Source organism: Bison bison, unplaced genomic scaffold, assembly GCF_000754665.1.
Source record: "Bison bison bison isolate TAMUID 2011002044 unplaced genomic scaffold, Bison_UMD1.0 scf7180017864476, whole genome shotgun sequence".
NCBI classification, from domain to species: domain Eukaryota; kingdom Metazoa; phylum Chordata; class Mammalia; order Artiodactyla; family Bovidae; genus Bison; species Bison bison.
This window is the reverse complement of record NW_011495037.1, coordinates 2,317,333-2,336,031: the sequence shown is the minus strand read 5'-3', so window position 1 is coordinate 2,336,031 and position 18,699 is coordinate 2,317,333. Positions and strand designations below refer to the sequence as shown.

At 42.8% G+C, this 18,699-nt stretch overlaps 1 protein-coding gene across 1 annotated transcript in view; it reads left to right on the top strand.

Moving 5' to 3' along the window:
• Window positions 1–18,699, top strand: part of SFXN1 (sideroflexin 1) — a 57,134-nt gene that overhangs the window by 32,605 nt on the left and 5,830 nt on the right. Inside the window, exons 3-8 of the mRNA XM_010862101.1 lie at window positions 3,852–4,022; window positions 4,937–5,035; window positions 6,497–6,572; window positions 7,138–7,223; window positions 8,447–8,574; window positions 11,685–11,734. Coding sequence (XP_010860403.1) covers window positions 3,852–4,022; window positions 4,937–5,035; window positions 6,497–6,572; window positions 7,138–7,223; window positions 8,447–8,574; window positions 11,685–11,734 — 610 coding nt within the window. The remainder of the gene's footprint in view (window positions 1–3,851; window positions 4,023–4,936; window positions 5,036–6,496; window positions 6,573–7,137; window positions 7,224–8,446; window positions 8,575–11,684; window positions 11,735–18,699) is intronic.

Genomic DNA, 18,699 nt, shown 5'->3' with positions numbered 1-18,699 from the left:
TTTTGAACTGTGGTGTTGGAGAAGACTCTTTGAGAGTCACTTGGACTACAAGGAGATCCAACTAGTCAATCCTAAAGGAAATCAGCCCTGAATATTCATTGGAAGGACTGATGTTGAAGCTGAAGCTCCAATACTTTGGCCACCTGATGTGAAGAACTGACTCATTTGAAAAGACCCTGTTGCTGGGAAAGGTTGAAGTCAGGAGGATGAGTTGGTTGTATGGCATCACTGACTCGATGGACATGAGTGTGAGTAAGCTCCAGGAGTTGGTGATGGACAGGAAAGCCTGGCGTGCTGCAGTCCATGGGATCACAAAGAGTCAGACACGACTGAGCTACTGAACTGAACTAAATAAGTCATTAGCAAAAAATGATAAAGCAAGGAATGCACATTAAAATGATGTATAACATAACCACATTTATTTAAGTATGTATTCCAGTATCAAATGGCAAAATTCATCAGCGCAAAACCATAATTACTTTTGCACCAACCCAATACATACATACATCAGTTCTACTCCTGGGTTTTCAAAAAAAGATATATGTACACCTATGTTTATTGCAGCATTGTTTACAACAGCCAAGATATGGAAGCAATCTAAGTACCAATCAATAGATGAATGGATAAGAAGTTGTGATAAATATAGATATGTAAAAACTATATTACTCAGCCATAAAAAAAAAAAGAATGAAATCTTGTCATTTCTGAGAACACAGCTGGACTTGGGTGTGTTATGCTAAATGAAACAAGTCAGACAGAGAAAGACAAATACTGTATGATTTTACTTGTGTAGAATAAGAGAAGATGACGCTTCAAAACAACAATTTTTTGGAATCTAAAAAATGAAACAAATGAACAAACAAAACGGACACAAACTCACAGGTACAGAGAACAGACAGGTGGTTGTTAGAGAGGAGGTTGTGGAGAGGAGAGGGATAAGTGAAGGGGATTAACTCCCAACTGGTACAAACTCCCACTTACTGAATTGTCATCGTTGTTCAGTCACTTAGTCGCGTCCAACTCTTTGTGACCCCAAGGGCTGCAGCATGCTGGTCTTCCCTGTCCTTCACCATCTCCCAGAGCTTGATCAAACTCATGTCCATTGAGCTGGGGAGGCCATCCAACCGTCTCATCCTTTGTTGCCTTCTCCTCCTCCTGCCCTCAGTCTTTCACAGCATCAGGGTCTTTTCTAATTTCAAAAGAAATGAGTCACAGGTATGAAATGTACATTGTGGGGATATGTCAAGAATTATAATTTGAATATCTTTGTAAGGTGGCAAATGGCAGCTAGACTTATAATTTTGAAATGTATAGAAGTACTGAATTACTATGGTGTGTACCAGAAGCTCACACAGAGTTGTAGGTCAGCTATCCTGCAAAAACAAACTCATGGAAAAGAGCTCAGATTTGTGGTTACCAGAGGCAGTGGGTAAAGGAGAGGAAGTGGATAAAAGCAGTCAAAAGATACAAACTTCCAGTTACAAGATAAGTACTTGAGATATGATATACAACATGATAAATAAAATTAACACTTCTATACATTATATATAAAAATTGTTTAAAGAGTACATTCTGAGTTCTGATCACAAGAATCTTTTTCTATTTCTTTAATTTTGTATCTGTATATGTGAATATTCGCTAAACAACTATTACGCTGATCATTTCATGATGTATGTAAGTCAAGTCATTATTTTGAACATCTTAAACTTACATAGTGCTGTATGTGAACTATATCTCAACAAAACTGGAAGAAAAAAGAGAGTATATACTAGAAAGTCTAAAGTAAAAAACAAAAACGACAAATACCACTTTCTGCCTACAAGAATGGCCAAAAAGAGAATTCATCAATGTGAAGCAAGCGCAAGACGCTGGGCGTCGTCTTTAAAAGAAGTCCTTTGAATAACTGGAAGAATATGTGGTAGGCCTGGATATGTTACAGAGGTTTCAGTTCTCTCCAGATTAATACAGTTCTGGTCAAAATACAATTGTGATCACCTATAAAATTAACAAAATAATAGCTAAGGCAGTTTTGAAAAAGCAGAAGAGGAATGGAGTGAAGGATCACTGCTGCACGAGACATGGAGTGGACTGTCATACAGTGGCAGCTAACAAGTCATAAATCAACTATATTCCATTAAAAAAGTAATTAAAAAAATAAACCATCGATTGCAATAGTGGCTTCGACACCACAAGATGAGGGGATTACTGTGGAACGGCCGGAAAGCAAGCCTAACGTTCATAAAAGCTCGACTGGTGATAAAGATAACATTGAAATCTTCATATTGGAATGGAAGACCAGCCAACTGGAAACAGAAGTTAAGCAATTTCTCATATTTGTATCTTAAGGTAAATTTCAAATCTATTAAAAACTTTAAGTGACAAAACAAACAAAAAGACTATTAAGAAAATGCAAGAAGTGTCTGTAAACATACCTATAACCCTACAATGGGTCACACCTTTCTGGGCAGAGCCTTATTTTCTTCCTGTGCTGTGCTTGGTCGTGTCCAGCTCTTTGCAACCCCGTGACCTGAATGCATAATAATAAAAATTTTCATGACAGCAGATAACCTAACTGAACAAAATTATCCACATTGTATAAAGAGTACAACAGGCTACTTAGATAATGACGATGGGACCGCTGCTGAGGATAAGAAAAGGGACATACTCAAGTCAAGAAAAAGGATAAAATATTTAGTTTTAATGTTTTACATAGTTTTTATCTCAGAGAATATACTCATTTCTAAGTAATCTTGGATGTGGGGAAAGTTTTATTTATAAGGACGTTTACTTCCTCATCCTTTACCAGTGGAAAATGTTAAATGCAGTTGCAGTGTCCTACAGCAGGGATTAGGATTTCTATGGCTGCCTTAACACATGACCACAAACTGAGTGACTTAAAATAATGGAAATGTATGGTCTGAAATCAAGGTATTTGCGGGGCTCCCTCTGACAGCCCTAGGGCAGATCCTTCTTTATCTCTTCCAGCGTCTGGAAGCCCTAGGCTTGTAGCCATGTCTCTCAAATCTCTGTCTCCCTCATCACATACCCTTCTTTATGTGGCTGCGCTTGGTCTTACAAAGACATCAGTCACTGAACTTGCACCCCCTTCCCCGCAATCCAGCATGACCTCATCTTAACTACATAATTAACAGCCCTGTTTACAAATAGGGTCATATTCTGAAGTTCCATGTGAGTGTGAATTTGGGGGGGAAAAGTATTCAACCCAGTATAGATGATATAGAATATATGAAGATACAGAGAAATGTTTACAAAATAGCATTGATTAAAAAGGTGATAAACGCATCATATACATCCATCTAGAAAAACCTGAAAGGGTATTCAGTAAGCATTACCAGTGGCTGTGAATCAGGGAAAGCTCGAATGGTTTTAGTTATGCTAATGAATTTCTGTGTTTTCTAAATTTCTTGCAAGGAATATGTGTTTCTTTGATAAGGAAATATAATGAACCTTTCTAGTCTAGGTTTTCAAAATACAGGTTTAAGAATGACTTCATGTTCTTGATTGCCACAGCCTTTGTCTAATGAGGTAAAAATATCTTAGAGTTTACAGAGTTCAAAGTACATTTTAAAATGTCATTTAAAACAAAGAATATTTCAAAGTTGAATAGTTCCCTATTATACACAAATTTTTGTTTTTCCAAATTATAGATAAGTTGAGATTTGTGGGTTTAAAATGCTCATTTTAAGTGTATACTGTCCGTTGTATTATTGGAATTTCCCTGACTTTATGACAGTTCGATTTTTCACTCTACCCAGACAGAGATGTTCTAGGTAGCACTGGTGAGAGACTTGGAATGAACAATTGCTGTGTTGCTTTTGCTGTTTTCCTAGGCAAGGAATCATTCCTTCAGGTCTCACAGAAAATGAATTATGGAGAGCAAAGTACATCTATGATTCAGCGTTTCATCCTGACACTGGTGAAAAGATGATTTTAATCGGAAGAATGTCAGCTCAAGTCCCAATGAACATGACCATCACCGGCTGCATGATGACATTTTATAGGTGAGTTCCAGCAGTGTCACAACACTTTGTTTTATATTCCAGGAGCTTAAAGCACATTTTTGTACTTGAATGGTTGTATTGAAATAAATGTCATTTCATGTGGAGTTTCATTTTGTATAAAAGTTACAATCCTGGGAGGTTGTTTTACCTTTTCCTTCTGTTGAATAGAACTCTCCTTGTTGCCCAAAAAGAGGTTGAATTTCTCCCTAAATCTTAGACTCAAAAGAAAATGAGAAGGAACGTTTAGAAAGCCTCTAAGCAGAGTCTCTTTGTAGTCGATTCGTATAATATAGTTATAAGTATGTACGTAGGTGTAAACACCTAGGCTTATACGTGGAGTGAGGGGCGACGAGAAATACTCAGCCTGCAGATAGCTTCTTTCTGTAAGAGAAGGGACCTGACGTTAATCACAGCAATTGAGTGCCTGCTCTTTGCTGGGCTCCCTTACAAGTTTAAGACAAGATTTAACTCCATCCTCACCTTAACCCAGCGATCCCATCCCCCAGGATCTAATGCCTGATGATCTGAGGTGGAACTAATGTAATAATAATAGAAATGACGTGTGCAATAAATGTAATGAGCCTGAATCATCCCAAAACCATCCCCCACTGCAGTCCGTAGAAAAATTGCCTTCCATGAAACCGTCCCTGGTACCATAAAGGTTAGGGACCACTGCCCTAGCCCTCTTAAGCTTGTTGCTATCCATAGTTCATGAGTGAGGAAACTGAGAATCAGAGAGGATAAAACCCTGCCCGGCTGCACTAGTCCTCAGCCTCTGACGCAGAGCATCCAGTCCTGGGCCCAGCGCTCTCCCTGCTCCAGCCCGTCTCCCGTCTGGTTCCCGGCGCTCACGTCGTCTGCAGACGGCTAGATCCCAGGCGGCGGTGGGTGTGTGACGGACCTCTCTATTTCAGGACCACTCCAGCAGTGCTCTTCTGGCAGTGGATCAACCAGTCCTTCAATGCCGTGGTCAACTATACCAACAGAAGTGGAGATGCTCCCCTCACTGTCAAGTAAGACTGGAAGCGTTAACCAGCCTCTGCATTCCTCTGGCGTTCATTTGATCCAGTGCTGATGCCCTCCTGGTGAAAAAGTATATTTGTACAGATCGTTTATATTGTTCGGAATCTTAGGGAGCCTGTATCTCAGTAGTGTGTCTTTTCCTCCCTTTCTGCCTAAACACCAGTTTCCACAGCCTGCCTTCTCAGACATCATCTGTGCTGTTAGTGGCGCTGGTAGGAAGGCAGGGCTCCCGCACCGGGAGCACATCCCCTTCACCCCCACGGATCACACAGCAGGCAGCTCGGGGCAGGCCTTGTGGGTTACACAGATAGCAGCATCAGCAGTGGGGGTCTCTGCAGAAATGCAGGGGATTTTATATCTGATTTGTCTTTAAAATAGGACGTCTCTGGAGCCTGAAAGAAAGTGAATGGGTTTAAAATTTTGCCTCCTGTGAAACAATGTTCAGGCAAGCTAAAGTGATTAGTTAACCAAAACTTTGAGCCTAACTGATATAACACTTCAAAGAATTTTTGGTTTTGTTTTAACTCTTAAATTGAGTTTGATCATCTGTATTCTTCTATTATCATCCTAGGGAACAAAGAATACTGAAATCTGCAACGCAGCAGTGCTGATCACACCTTCATTTCATCCAATTCTTGAATAAAAATTTATTTAAAAATAATAGAGAACTGCTTGGGCTTACTTGTATTTTGAGGATAAGATTTTTAGTATTTTTATACAGTAAGATGTCATTTTAAGAATGGCTGCACTGCATTTTTACTTTCAGTATATATAGCGATATTTTGAGAAGTATTTTTTATATAAGTCCATATGCTACAAACATTTAAGTTAATATCAATTTCCCCACATCTGTAGCTTGCTGCCCAGTCACAGCTTCCTTTCTTCCCCTCCCCGAGACATACATATTCTCCATGTCTACTTGTTTGGCATGGTATTTAGGTTATATGTGAAGAATGCCATTTTTATATGGGTCTGCTTCCTTTTTGTATGAGTAGCTCTGCTGGCAGAGCTGAATATATCATTGATGAATCTTTTTTAAAATTTATTTTATTGAAGTATGGTTGATTTACAGTGTTGTTAGTTTCTACTATGCAACAAAGTGATTCAGTTAAAATGCACACTCTTTTTCACATTCGCTTCCACTGTAGTCTGTCACAGGGTGTTGACTGGAGTTCCCTGTGCTGTTCAGGAGGACATTGCTGTTTATCCATTCTATATACAGCGGCTTGCATCCGCTAAACCCAGCCCCTCACTGTGTTGCTCCCTCCCGTCTTCCGGCCTGGCAGCCACGAGGCTCTTCTCCTGAGCATGTTCCTGTCTCTTCAATGAGTTCATTTGTGTTATATTTTATGGAATCTCTATTCTTAATCTTCTTCATTTCTTCCCAAAATGTCAGACTTGAGTTTTCTGACATACACTCATTGTTTTTGTACCATTTTCCTTCTTTTCAGTGAACTGGGAACAGCTTACGTTTCTGCAACAACAGGTGCTGTAGCAACAGCTCTAGGACTCAACGCATTAACCAAGGTATTCAGATTATTGTCTCAGTAGTAAAGCGTCTTAATTTGTTCTCACCTACCTGGCTCGAAGTCTCTCTGTTATTTCTCAAAATAGTTCAAGTCTGATGAATACTGTAGTCATCATCTTCAACTGTATTTTGTTTTTTTAAAAAGATTATATCATCACTAATAACATTTGCCAAGACACTAGTTTGTACCTGACACTGTGTATTAAGCGCTAAATGCTTCCCTACCACCCACACGGCCCACCAAGGCTGGGCGCTGGGCAGGGTGCCTTGGGGCACACCTCTGAAGAGTGGAGGAGTCAGCATCTAAACCCAAGACTTTGGGACTTCAAAACCCGTGCTCCATCATCCACATGCAGCCATCAAAATATGGATGTCCACCTGGTCCCAGGATGCCCAGGCTGGCAATATAAAAATAACCTCTAGGAAACAAGTTTTGAGCACACTTTTGGCCTGCGTTTCTATACAAGTAGGACTCTGTGTTGGTAGTGGTTTTTGAGAAAAAATAAGTATTTGCATTCAGTACTGTAGAAAAAATAAGATCTTTCGAAATTATCTTTTCTGCAGCATGTCTCTCCGCTCATAGGACGTTTTGTTCCCTTCGCTGCGGTAGCTGCGGCTAATTGCATTAATATTCCGTTAATGAGGCAAAGGTAAGGTTAACATGCCCTCCTAGAGAGGACTTTTGCTTGACAGTAGGATCTCTTCTAATAAATTGCTTTGTTGAAACTTTAACAACTTTTGTTTTAATATTTGCAGATGAAATTATGTGAGATTTGCTTTCATATAATCTGGTAACGGGGTGAGGATGGGTCCATTGATGAAACAGGGTCAGCTCTGAGTTGCTGATTATTAAAGTGGACTGATGAGCATATGGGATTTGGACTAGTCTTTCTACTTCTGTATGATACAAAGTTTAAAAAAATAGATCTCAGACTTATGTCTGTGCCTGGAAAGCTTATTCTATAAAATGGGTTCTTCCCCCACCCAGATTTTCTTTTAGGGTTTAAGATAAGATTAATCTATATCTTTGGAAGTATTTTTTAGTACTGGCAAAAATTAAAGGAGAAGGAAGAATGAAAAAAAAAAAAGCATTTTGGAGTGGATAACGAAAAACAGGGTAACAGAGGAGCGATAAATATAGCATTAGTGACCGTAGTTAAATATTCAGTAGTGCCTGTTCTTCTGGCTGCTCTATCAGTATTGTTAGCTTACTTAATGATGCTGTGAGTTGTATCTCTCTATTTTCCTTTTTTTAGAAATTCAGGCAAGGCTTCATTGTTAGGGCATATTCTGGAGAAAAGACATAAAGAGACCAAAAAAGGCAGCTCCCACTTTTGAAGAGCCTGGAGCAAAAGCAGGGGGCTGGGGCAGGCCCCTGCGCACGCAACCTAAGGACTGGGCAAAATGCCTCAGCCGCCGTCCTGCTGGACGCCTGGACACACCCCTGCCCTCACCACTATAAGGAGCAAGCTGGCCCCCAACCGAGGGAGCGAGCAAGCCCCCAGCCAGCCAGCAAGCTAGAAAAGGAAGCTGTTACTTGTTTTCGCTCTCCACTGCTGCAGCAGGAGCCCCAGTTAAGCCTTGCCTGAATTTCTTTAAGTTACCCTTTTCATCCTTTGAGTTCTATTGTTATTCAAAATGCTACCTTTTTTTCTTTTTTACAAAGTTTGCTAGTGTTGTTTCCTTTTTGTGTCTATCCCACAAGGATTAAGCTTGTTCATGGCATTTAAAAATAAGGCTTATTAGGGCCAAAAATGACCCTGGAGTGCATTTTTGGATTAAGTAGGGACTTGATTTTTCACAGCCTAAGTACTGTTTCCAGCTGTTCCATGAACCGTCTGTGTATGAACTTTGCATGTGTCTTGCTCTCCAGGGAACTCAAAGTTGGCATTCCTGTCACAGATGAGAACGGGAACCGCCTGGGCGAGTCGGCAAACGCTGCCAAACAAGCCATCACGCAAGTGGTTGTCTCCAGGATCCTGATGGCAGCCCCTGGCATGGGTGAGGAGAACCTTGGCACCTGTTCATGTACTTGGCAGGTCTCGCTTGAACAAGCGTTGGTGTGCCAGTGAGCACCAACCATGAAGGATCCCTCCCTGAGGCGGCCTCTGGTGGTGGAGGCAGAAAACTGACCAAATAAGTCAGATATGTAATCTGTGGGATGGTTATAAGGGCTCAGGGGATACAGAGTGTGGGGATCTTGGAGTAGAAGTTTTATCAAACACAAGTCCGTGTGTGCAGTGAGGCCAAACGACAGAGTTTGGAGAAGAGGAAGATCTATTGCAGGGCTGTGCAAGGGCAACGTGGCTCATGCCCCCCCAAAAAACCCCAAAGCATTTAAAAACAAAGCATTCTTAAAGGCCACACGATGGGGAGTGAATGCCACGGGGTGATTGGCTCATGCACAGTTCTCTGATTGGTTGATGGTAAGGTAACAAGGAGCTTAACAGCACAAGTCCTTGGGCACCGGACAGTCTGGGGCTGTGTGCTCATGATCGTCCTGAGATACTGTTATCTGGGTGCTTCAGAGAGGAGCTGCAGCAGAGGATGTGGGGGACGGGGTCTGTCCCAGGAAGACCCCAGAGGTCCTGCTTGGTGACAGGAGTAGATTGGGCAGGTAAGGGGGAGGGTGGTTCCAGGCATGCATCTTCTGGGGCAGATGGAACAGCAAGAGATGGCTGAGGAATGCCTGGTGGCTTGGAAGCATCACAGGGCTGCATGGGGAGAAAGAAAAGGGCAGGAACAGTAGACAGGGCAGCCAGGCTGATGTGGGCAGAGCGCAGATGGCTCTGCAGGCATTTGGAGCCCTGGCTTTAGTCCAAGGGGTGGGAGGCCATGCAGGGTTTTGAGCAGGGCAGTAGTAATAATAACCCAATTCGGGCTTTAACTGCATGACTCTGGGTATGATGTTGAGAGTCAGCTGAAGAGGAACCAAGACTGGTGATGGGAGACGGGTCAGGATGGTGGGTGGACCAGGGCAGTTCACAGTACGGGTGATGAGGATCGGAAGAGAAAGAATTGGGTCTTAGTCAATCTTGACAAGAAACTTCTAACAGTTCGTGAATAAGAATAACTTATACTGAGGATTTATTTGTATCAATTGGAAACCATTGGAACACAAACCAAGTTGGGTTAATTCCAACAACTGTGAATAAAATGGCTGCCAGTATGGACTCAGTTTTGTCCGTTAGACTTGGACTCAGCATGATGAAATGCAGAGAATCTCTGTTGTAACTTAGCTCCTCTGAGAATCTCTCATCTACTCCTAAAGCTTCTTCAGCTACACTCAGACCAGGACTCTTAAGAAGGTTCTCAGAAACCAGAGGGCCCGAGAGTACGGTACTCTTTAAAGAAAAAAGGAAACAGAAATGAGTATCTTCGATTTCCTTGTCTAAATTGAGTGCAAACAGCCCTTGGCTATTTACTAAGCTCTCAAAGGAAGCACACTTACTTGAGTGCTGTTAGGGTTTCCCAGTGATGTGTTTTTGTTTGAATTCCTTTTGTCACTGAGAACGCTCATCAGCATTCCTCACAAGTAGGAGTGAGCAAACAAGTTAAAGAAAGAAAACTTTCTTCCTTTCCAACTACTGGCACTCCAGCTAATTGGTTATCTGATTAAAAAGCAGAGACGTTACTTTGCGGACAAAGGTCCATGTAGTCAAAGCTATGGTTTTTCCAGTAGTCATTTATCGATGTGAGAGTTGGACCATAAAGAAAGCTGAGCACTAAAGAATTGATGATTTTGAACTGTGATGTGGAAAAGACTCTTGAGAGTCCCTTGGACAGCAAGGAGATCCAACCAGTCCATCCTAAAGGAAATCAGTCCCGAATATTCATTGGAAGAACTGATGCTGAAGCTGAAACTCCAATACTTTGGTCATCTGATGTGAAGAGCTGACTCATTGGAAAAGACTCTGATGCTGGGAAAGATTGAGGGCAGGAGGAGAAGGGGACGACAGAGGATGAGATGGTTGGATGGCATCACTGACTCAATGGACATGAGTTTGAGCAAGCTCCGAGATAGAGTGAAATACAGGGAAGCCTGGCGTGCTGCAGTCCATGGGGTCGTAGAGTTGGACACGACTGAAAGACTGAACTGAACTGAACTGATTAACCACCGTTAAGTGATTTAACAAAGACATCCTCGTGCGACAGCAGTGTGCATGCACTGTAGGGGTGGGTGAACTGAGGAAACCACGGTCATGAAATGCAGGCCGAGAGTCCCCTGAGTCAGGGACCAGCACATTGTCACTGACCTGCAAGGAGCTGGGGAGGCTGCCCTGGTACACCTGCTGAGCCCAGGTCTCCAGATTTTATGAGACCAAGCTGGCCACTGCAGCTTCTACCCTGGGTAGGCTTTTGGTTTTGCTCTCTCCCATTTTGAAATACAAGGCTCCTCTTTGGAGTTCAGGCATCCCAACAGCTTTGTTTCCAGTGGCTTGGTTATCTGAAACAGTAGTCCTGGGAGAAGAGACAGTCTTCCTATCCCAGCAACATCTCTAAAGGTGATTGACATATTGGAATAGCTGTGACAGTTTAGTCTGATGGATAGTTGAGCCTGAATCATGAGTAAATGAACTGTGCTCTCTGATGGTTACGTGCATCATTGCAGCTTATCGTCCGGGCTAGTTTGGTACAGTTATCCCATTATATAGATGAGGAAAGCAGAAAACCAAGGCTCAGAGCAGGGAGGTAACGTTTTCTGGATCACCCAGCTAACAAGTGGTCTGTGTGACTCAAGGCAGGAATTTTTATACTGTACTCCACAGGGATGGACACCCGGGGAAGCCTGCGTTTGTATCATTGGTACAGAAGGGGAAAGTTCCTGATGCTTGCATTGTTGCATATTTAATGTTAAAGTTCTCATCAAAATCATAAAATTTTCTAGTGGGCATAGAGCATTGTGTTATTTTTCAAAACTTTAACAAATAGAAACAGTGGGAGTTTTTTTAATGTTAAGATATTTTAAAGAATATTGCAATGGCTTTTACTCTGCCAGTGTGAAACTAGTCTGCAAGTAATATAAGCCTTTCGTGAAATTGTTGAGAAAAAAAAAGTGAGCTGAAAATAGACATTATCCAAGATTTAAGCGGGTCTATCTTTACTTCCAGCCATCCCTCCATTTATCATGAATACTCTGGAAAAGAAAGCCTTTCTCAAGGTAAGTCCCAGTTCTGTTTATCCTTGTCTCAATCCTTACAATTTGTCTTCAGACTTCAAGCTATACAGACTATTTCCCACGTGGATAGGGAGTAAAGAATTTGAAGGCCAGTGGCAATTGGACACTTGATGAAATATTTTATTTCTAATGAGAAATATTTGAAAAAGCTCTCATAAATCTTTCTTTTGTTGAATGCTGCCCACTCCTCTTGAACGGCCATAACCCAAGTACAGGCTTATCTTAGTTATCAGTCAGATCCCTAGCTAAGTAATAATGAAGGGAGAGTATGAATTTGGAATAATTTGTTTGCAAGTCTGTGTACATACTATCTGAAAGGAAAGAATAATTGGGAGTAGCAGCTTCACAGAATACTGAATTAGTGCCTAGATGGATTTTTCTGTGGTAATCATCTCTAATAATCCATTAATCTATCAGCCGCCTGCCCTCAGGGTCTGAAGATATTCCAGGATGAAACTGTAACTGAGAAACCTCCTTGCATTGTCTGCATTCTCGTGGTTTCCAGGATTCAAAAGCAGTTGTATGTATGCTTCACCTTAGCTTTCCAGTTTCCTGTAACAGGCAGGGAAGAGACGGATGGGGTAGCTCCTCTGGTTCCTACTGTGCTTGGAATCTGACACCGTTGCCCCTTCGGGAGGAAGGGCTCCAGCTCCTGGCTGGGGGAGCAGGCGTGTTGTAAACACTGCAGCTGTCTCAGGGTGAACCGTCACAGTGAGGGAACACTACAGACTTTGAAAGAAGGACATGGTTCATAGGCCTGATGCTTTCTGAATGATTTCTGTGATTAGGAAAATTCTAAATGTCCGACAGGTTCATTAACCTGTATTCACCCTATGGGCTCCAGAGGGGAAAATTAAGGCCAACATCAAATACTTTCAATACAATTACATTCTCAGATGATAAGCCAAGAAAGTATGCTTTGAAAAGTCAATAGTATTGAGTGCCTCATTTGACTGGCATGTTGGATGTACTAATCACGTGTGAGAGTCAAAAAGAGGGCCCTCTCCTCCGCAGCCCGCTCATTCTCTCCTGGGAGCTTCGGGTACGTGAGCAAATTATATTCTCGGAGCTTCTTCCTCTAGCAGTCTCGCACATCGATGTGAATAGTGTGATGGGGTGTTGCAGTGTCTCTGTAGTGATCGAGCTGTTCTCCGAGCATCCCGGGCGGTCCACAGACCCCTGGACCACCCCCAGGAGGCAGCATTCTCACATGCCTGCTGAGTCTCTATCCATCTCCTGGTGGATTTCTACAGTCTTAAGTGTAAGATTAAACAAAAATATAAAACAGTTTCATTGATTTAACCAGTAAAGCTATTAGTGAAGACCAAAATGTAAAGGTGACCTCATTTGACATCTTACCTACTTTGATAAGCTCTTACTTGAGGATTCATGAAAAGGCTTTGCTGAAGTCTCTTTCCTCTGCAGAATTTAGAAACGATGAATTCTTTAAAGCTGCTCAGGGATTAGTGTGTGTGCTGGAACAGGGACTAGATCTTGAAGCTACCATATTATGTAAACAGATGAACTCTTTAAAGCTGCCAAGGAATTTGTGTGTGTACTAGAACGGTGACTAGATCTGGAAACTACTAAATTATGTAAACATCTAAAACTCACCAACTTTGATGTCTCATTTATTTTCGGATAATCTAAATAAAAAAAAAATTTGATGTTCCTTTCTCTATCTATCCCTGCTTTCCTTATGGGAAGTGGTTTAGGCTCTGAAGGAGAGAACCTGTCAAATGAACTTAGAGAGGGGCCGTCAGCCTTATCCTCCAGGATGCTGGTAGGAAGTGGAACATCCAGTGGCTCCTTGACTTTACAAATATGGAATTGATACACTGTGTTCTTCACTGCTAGCTCTTGATCTGATAAGACATTAGGATTATAGTCCTTCTGCAAGGGCATACGTTGACCCAGGCAACCTTTGGATTTTCCTGATTGTTAATTTCTTAAGGTATTGGCATGCCAACTTCAGGGGCAACAGAGAATAAAAAAATAATAATAATAAATCCAACCTCCCCCTCCTGCCGACTTTAAGCAAAATCAGACTTTTAAAGCAAGATCAGATTTCCGAGTGGATACAAGGCTTGGAGACAGTCACCTCATCCTGTTGTCTGACATAAAAGTAAACTTCTGCAGGAAAGGAATACTAAGTGTGAGTCATTCCAGCAATAGTATATGATTGTCGTGAATCAGCACCTGTGAATGCAGTGGGGAGACCACCTTCAGTGGCAGTATCCCCACCATCAAAGCTTTCCCAGTCCTTTCTCTCGGCCTCCCCAACACCACCCAGCACCCAGTTAGCAGAGGGGTGTCAGCAGCCCAACTCCGCAGCGAGGCTCCGAATCTGGCCATTTGCCACTGCTGCTGGGACATTACTCCCTGGGCGTCTCACTCCTGGCTGTGGGTATTGAGCACACGTGGGTGCTAATGTGGGCCTGGGATTCCAGAAATTCTCTGAGAGAGTCTGCATGCAGACCTACGTTCATGCTGAAGTTAGGTCACCAGAGAAAGCAGTGATGTGAACTTGGCCTTTTTTTCTGCTAACTGTCATGGCCTTGAACTCCTGGGGTCTCGGTGTCATTGGGAAAGTTGCTGCCGTTACTCTAATATCTCAGCAACAGACACTGGCCAGGAGACAGAGTTGGGCATATTGCATCATTTTCCTGCTGGGACAGACAGAAACTGCTTCAGATACAGCCTGGTGTTTTCTTCCATGAAGCAACCAGCAAATTGTTGCTGGTTAACCAGTTAGCCACTACTCCCACATGGCCCTAGGGTTTTTCACACGAAAAATGAATAACTATTGTGTTTTCGTCCCTTGTCCTTCCTCCCTGGTTTGTGGTTTTCGGCTTTGCTTGGAACTGCACCCTTCAACAATAATTTGGAGGTGTGCCACCTTGCTTCCCCTCTGCCTGCCCCACTTCCCCCCTGAAGGGCCTCACACAGGGCCGGAGGAGGCTGCTGGCATCAGAAGCCAGGTGGCAGGGCGGGGAGGCGGTCAGAGCAGCTCATGGATCCGTCCAAGGGCCTCACTAGCTGTCAAGGGTCTGGCTGCTGCTAAACTGATTCAGACCTCCTTGGAGGATGATGTTTTGAAAAAGCTATGGTTAAATGTTGAGCTCCTCAGACGTACATCCCACCCCTACATTCAGGGTTGTTGTTACATCAGAATATTGCATTTTTGCCCACGTGGCAAGGACTGTAGGACTTCACCGATAGTATGGCCATTGTGAAAGCGGAGGTGGAGGCAGTTTATATTTGTATCCATACATTTCCATCTGCAAAGCACGTTCACACACTATTTTGAAACGGAGGCTTTTCTGAGCCCTGTTTACAAAGGCCCAGAGATCATTTCTTCAGCTGTGCATCAGGTCTGTGTGGGCGGCCACGTCTGCCTGGGTCGGTCGGCCCTCTGTTCCCACAGCTCCAGCAGCCAGATGTGCCTCCCTGCAAGGATGTGCTTCTCAGGGCTTTCACCTTGGATGTGACCAAACTGCTCTGCAAACATGAAAGGAATTGAATGTTCTTGGCTTTTTTAACCCGTGAGCTTGGGGAGCATTCGGCATGACTCATCCTTCCCCCCACGCCCTGTCTTTTTCCAAACGGAGTGCTAGCAAAAAGCATCAGCTGTGGGCAGGTGACTCACTGAAATCTTTGCAGTAAACCAGAAGTTCACTGCTTAAAAGCTGGTGCTTCACCCAACAGTGTTCTTGAAGAATCGCTCCTGTGGCCTCTTTACCTGGCTGGCACTTTTCATTGAGAACAAAGTTGACATGAATTGGGTCAGATAAGAGCTCCTCATTCCTGAAGTTCTTGTTCATTTATATTTTCTTTAAGAAAGGTGGACGGCTCTGTCTACTCAGTAGACTTTAAGGATTGTCTGCTGATGGAGTGTGACGACAGCATTTATTTGTTCACTCGTTTGATGCAGCAGCCCTTTGGTGAACGCCTACTGCACGCCAAGCAGTGTGCTGGGTGCCATTATCTTAGAAATAGGGCTTGGGCCGTGCTCTCAGAACCACATGGGGTGGTGGCAGGGAGGGCACAGGACATGGTCCAGTGCATGGTGAGTAAGACTGTGGGGCATGGTGGGAGCATAGGGGAGTTCTCCCCCAGCTGCCGCAGGTGAGCGGAGACCCCTGAAGATGGCTGGCCGGGGGCACAGGCACTGCAGAAGCACAGAAAGGGCACAGAGGTGGGAGGCCTGTGTATGGTCAGGTTGCCTGGGATGTGGGCCATGTGTAGGGAATTGGTGGCATACACACATACACATATCAACTCCCAGTGGTTCATAGAATCTAAGTGTAAAAGTCTACAATTGTCACGCTTCTAGGAGAAAATAGAACATCTTTGAGATCTGGAGTTAAGCAAAGATTTCTTAGACTTAACACCAAAAGCACAGTCCATAAAAGAAAAAAATGGACAAATTGGGCTTCCTCAAAATGTTAAAATTCTGTGTTTTGAACACTATAAAGAGAATGAAAAGACAGGGAACAGACTGGAGAAAATTTATGCAAAGTATGTGTCTGATAAAAGACTTGTATCCAAAAGATACACTTATTCAGGAAAACAACTCAGTGTTTTTTTTAAAGGGCGAAAGGTTTGAACAGATATTTCACCAAGTATACATAGAAATCAAATAATATCACATATAAAGATGCTCAGTATCTTTAGTCATTGGGGAAATTCAGTTTAAAAACCACATTAGCTACCTTTAAACACCTATTGGAATGGCTACAATTGACAAGACTGACCATAATAAGCGTGGGGCCATAGTAAGGATGTAGCTAGCGGACCTGAAACTCTCAGTCCCTACCGGTAGGAATGGAAAAGGAGCCAAAGACTTTGTTGTTCTTGTTGTTCATTCTCTGAGTTACGTCCAACCCTTCGCAGCTCCAGGGATTGCAGCACACCAAGCTTCCCTATCCTTCACTCTCTCCTGGAGCTTGCTCAAACTCATGTCCATTGAGTCAGTGATGCCATCCAAGCATCTCATCCTCTGCCACCCTCTTCTCCTCCTGCTCTCAATCTTTCCCAGCATCAGAGTCTTTTCCAGTGAGTCGGCTCTTCTCATCAGGTGGCCAAATTATTGGAACTTCAGCTTCAGCATCAGTCCAATGAATATTCAAGGTTGATTTCTGATAAGATTGACTGGTTTGATCTCCTTGGAATCCAAGGGACTCTGAAGAGTCTTTGGAGAATAGTTTGGCAGTTTAAGTTAAACATATCCTTACCCTGCAATCCAGCCATTATACTCCTAAGTATTTACCTAGAAGAAATGAAAATGTATGTCCATAAAAGGCAGGTATTTAAAGCAGCTTTATTTGCAATAGCCCCAAACTGGAAACAGTCCAAATGTTCATAAACAGGAAAATGGATTATCAAATTCCATTCACACAATGGAGTACCTAACCCAGCAATAAAAAGCCCCGAACCACGCATATATACAACAGCATGAGTAAATCTCAAAATAATTATACAAAAGAATAGATACTGTATATAAAATCCTAGAAATCATAAACTAGTATATAATGACAGAAAGTAGATCAGAGGTGGCCAGGGAATGGGTATAGTAGGGTTTAGGAAAGATGGTGGAATGGCCAAGGGCACAAGAAACAAAACAAGGATGATAACTACTAATATTTAATGACCTTGATTGTGACAATGGCCTCACAGCTGAATACATGTGTCAAGACTTCTGCATGGTGAGTGTGTGCAATTTATATTTCATATACAGTATGAAGTAAAGAGTAAAGATCATTGGAAACAGAAAGAATTTACTCATACTAACTTTTTGAGCTTTTACTTCATTAGATATATATCTTTTTAAACTTGTGATTACTGTCTGTAATTCATTTAAAATATCCTGTTTCCACAATTCTATGCTATGTCTCTCCCTCAAGTTCTGTGATTATTTAGGGGAAAACCCAAACATCCTCAGCTCACTTTTAAAATCTCAGACCAAGTTCTGTTTGAAGTAGGGGTGAATGAGGCGGGAGGGGGTGCTGGAAAGGAGTTGGGAGCGGGGATGACATACAGGTTGAGCTTCATGAGAGAGATCAGAATTGTCCGGAATCCTTGCGGTTACTGAGAACCCTTCCAACAAAACCCTCTGCACGAGCCTCCATCAGCCTTTGGTTTGTGCACACCCATTGTTGAGATTACACACGCCTATTCAAGAGTCCACTTGAGAAGAAGAGGCTGCTCTCATGGGCTCTTGTGGGTCAATCTTCCAGCAAGATGTTATTCAGTTCTTAGCTTGCCTTCCCATCGTCAAGTCTGTGCTCCCAGACTGATGATACATGACTGGGAAAGAAGGAAGACGATTTACCATCTCCTTATGAAAATCATGCAGCATCATTCAGAGCCAGCTGCCCCTGATGCAGTATTTCCTTCTCCTGCCATCCCTTGAGGGGCGGGGCCCATTTACGCGAGCTCTGTGGGCCTGTCTCTGCTTGCTGACATCTCTCCCTTTCTCTCCCTTAACCCACGGGATGTACCTTTTCACCAGAGGAGCCTTCTCAGAGACCAGGGTACGCCTCTCACACAAGCCCCCTTGGGATCCTGATCTTTTAATTAACCACTTGTGTTGACTCTGGCTGATTTCATTACAACTAGTTGGCAACTTGGTGGCAGCTCTTTCAGTGGCCTTACTTACATAATCTATATATCTCGTTGCTCTTTATATTGCATATTATGCGCTTATAAAAATTCCCTTTTGAAAGCTAAAAATCTAATAGCACATACCCTCCAAAAGACCAACCAACTCATTCATTTCCATTAACGAAAAAGTGGCAGTCAAGAATTTGTTATGCTAGCAATTATTCTAACCATACTGACAGCAACTAAAACCAAGGCAGGAGAGGTGCAGGGTTGGGGGCGGGAGCAGGCCAGCGATGCCTTTGGGTTTCTGAACATTCCAGGCACAGCGCTAGGTGCTTGAT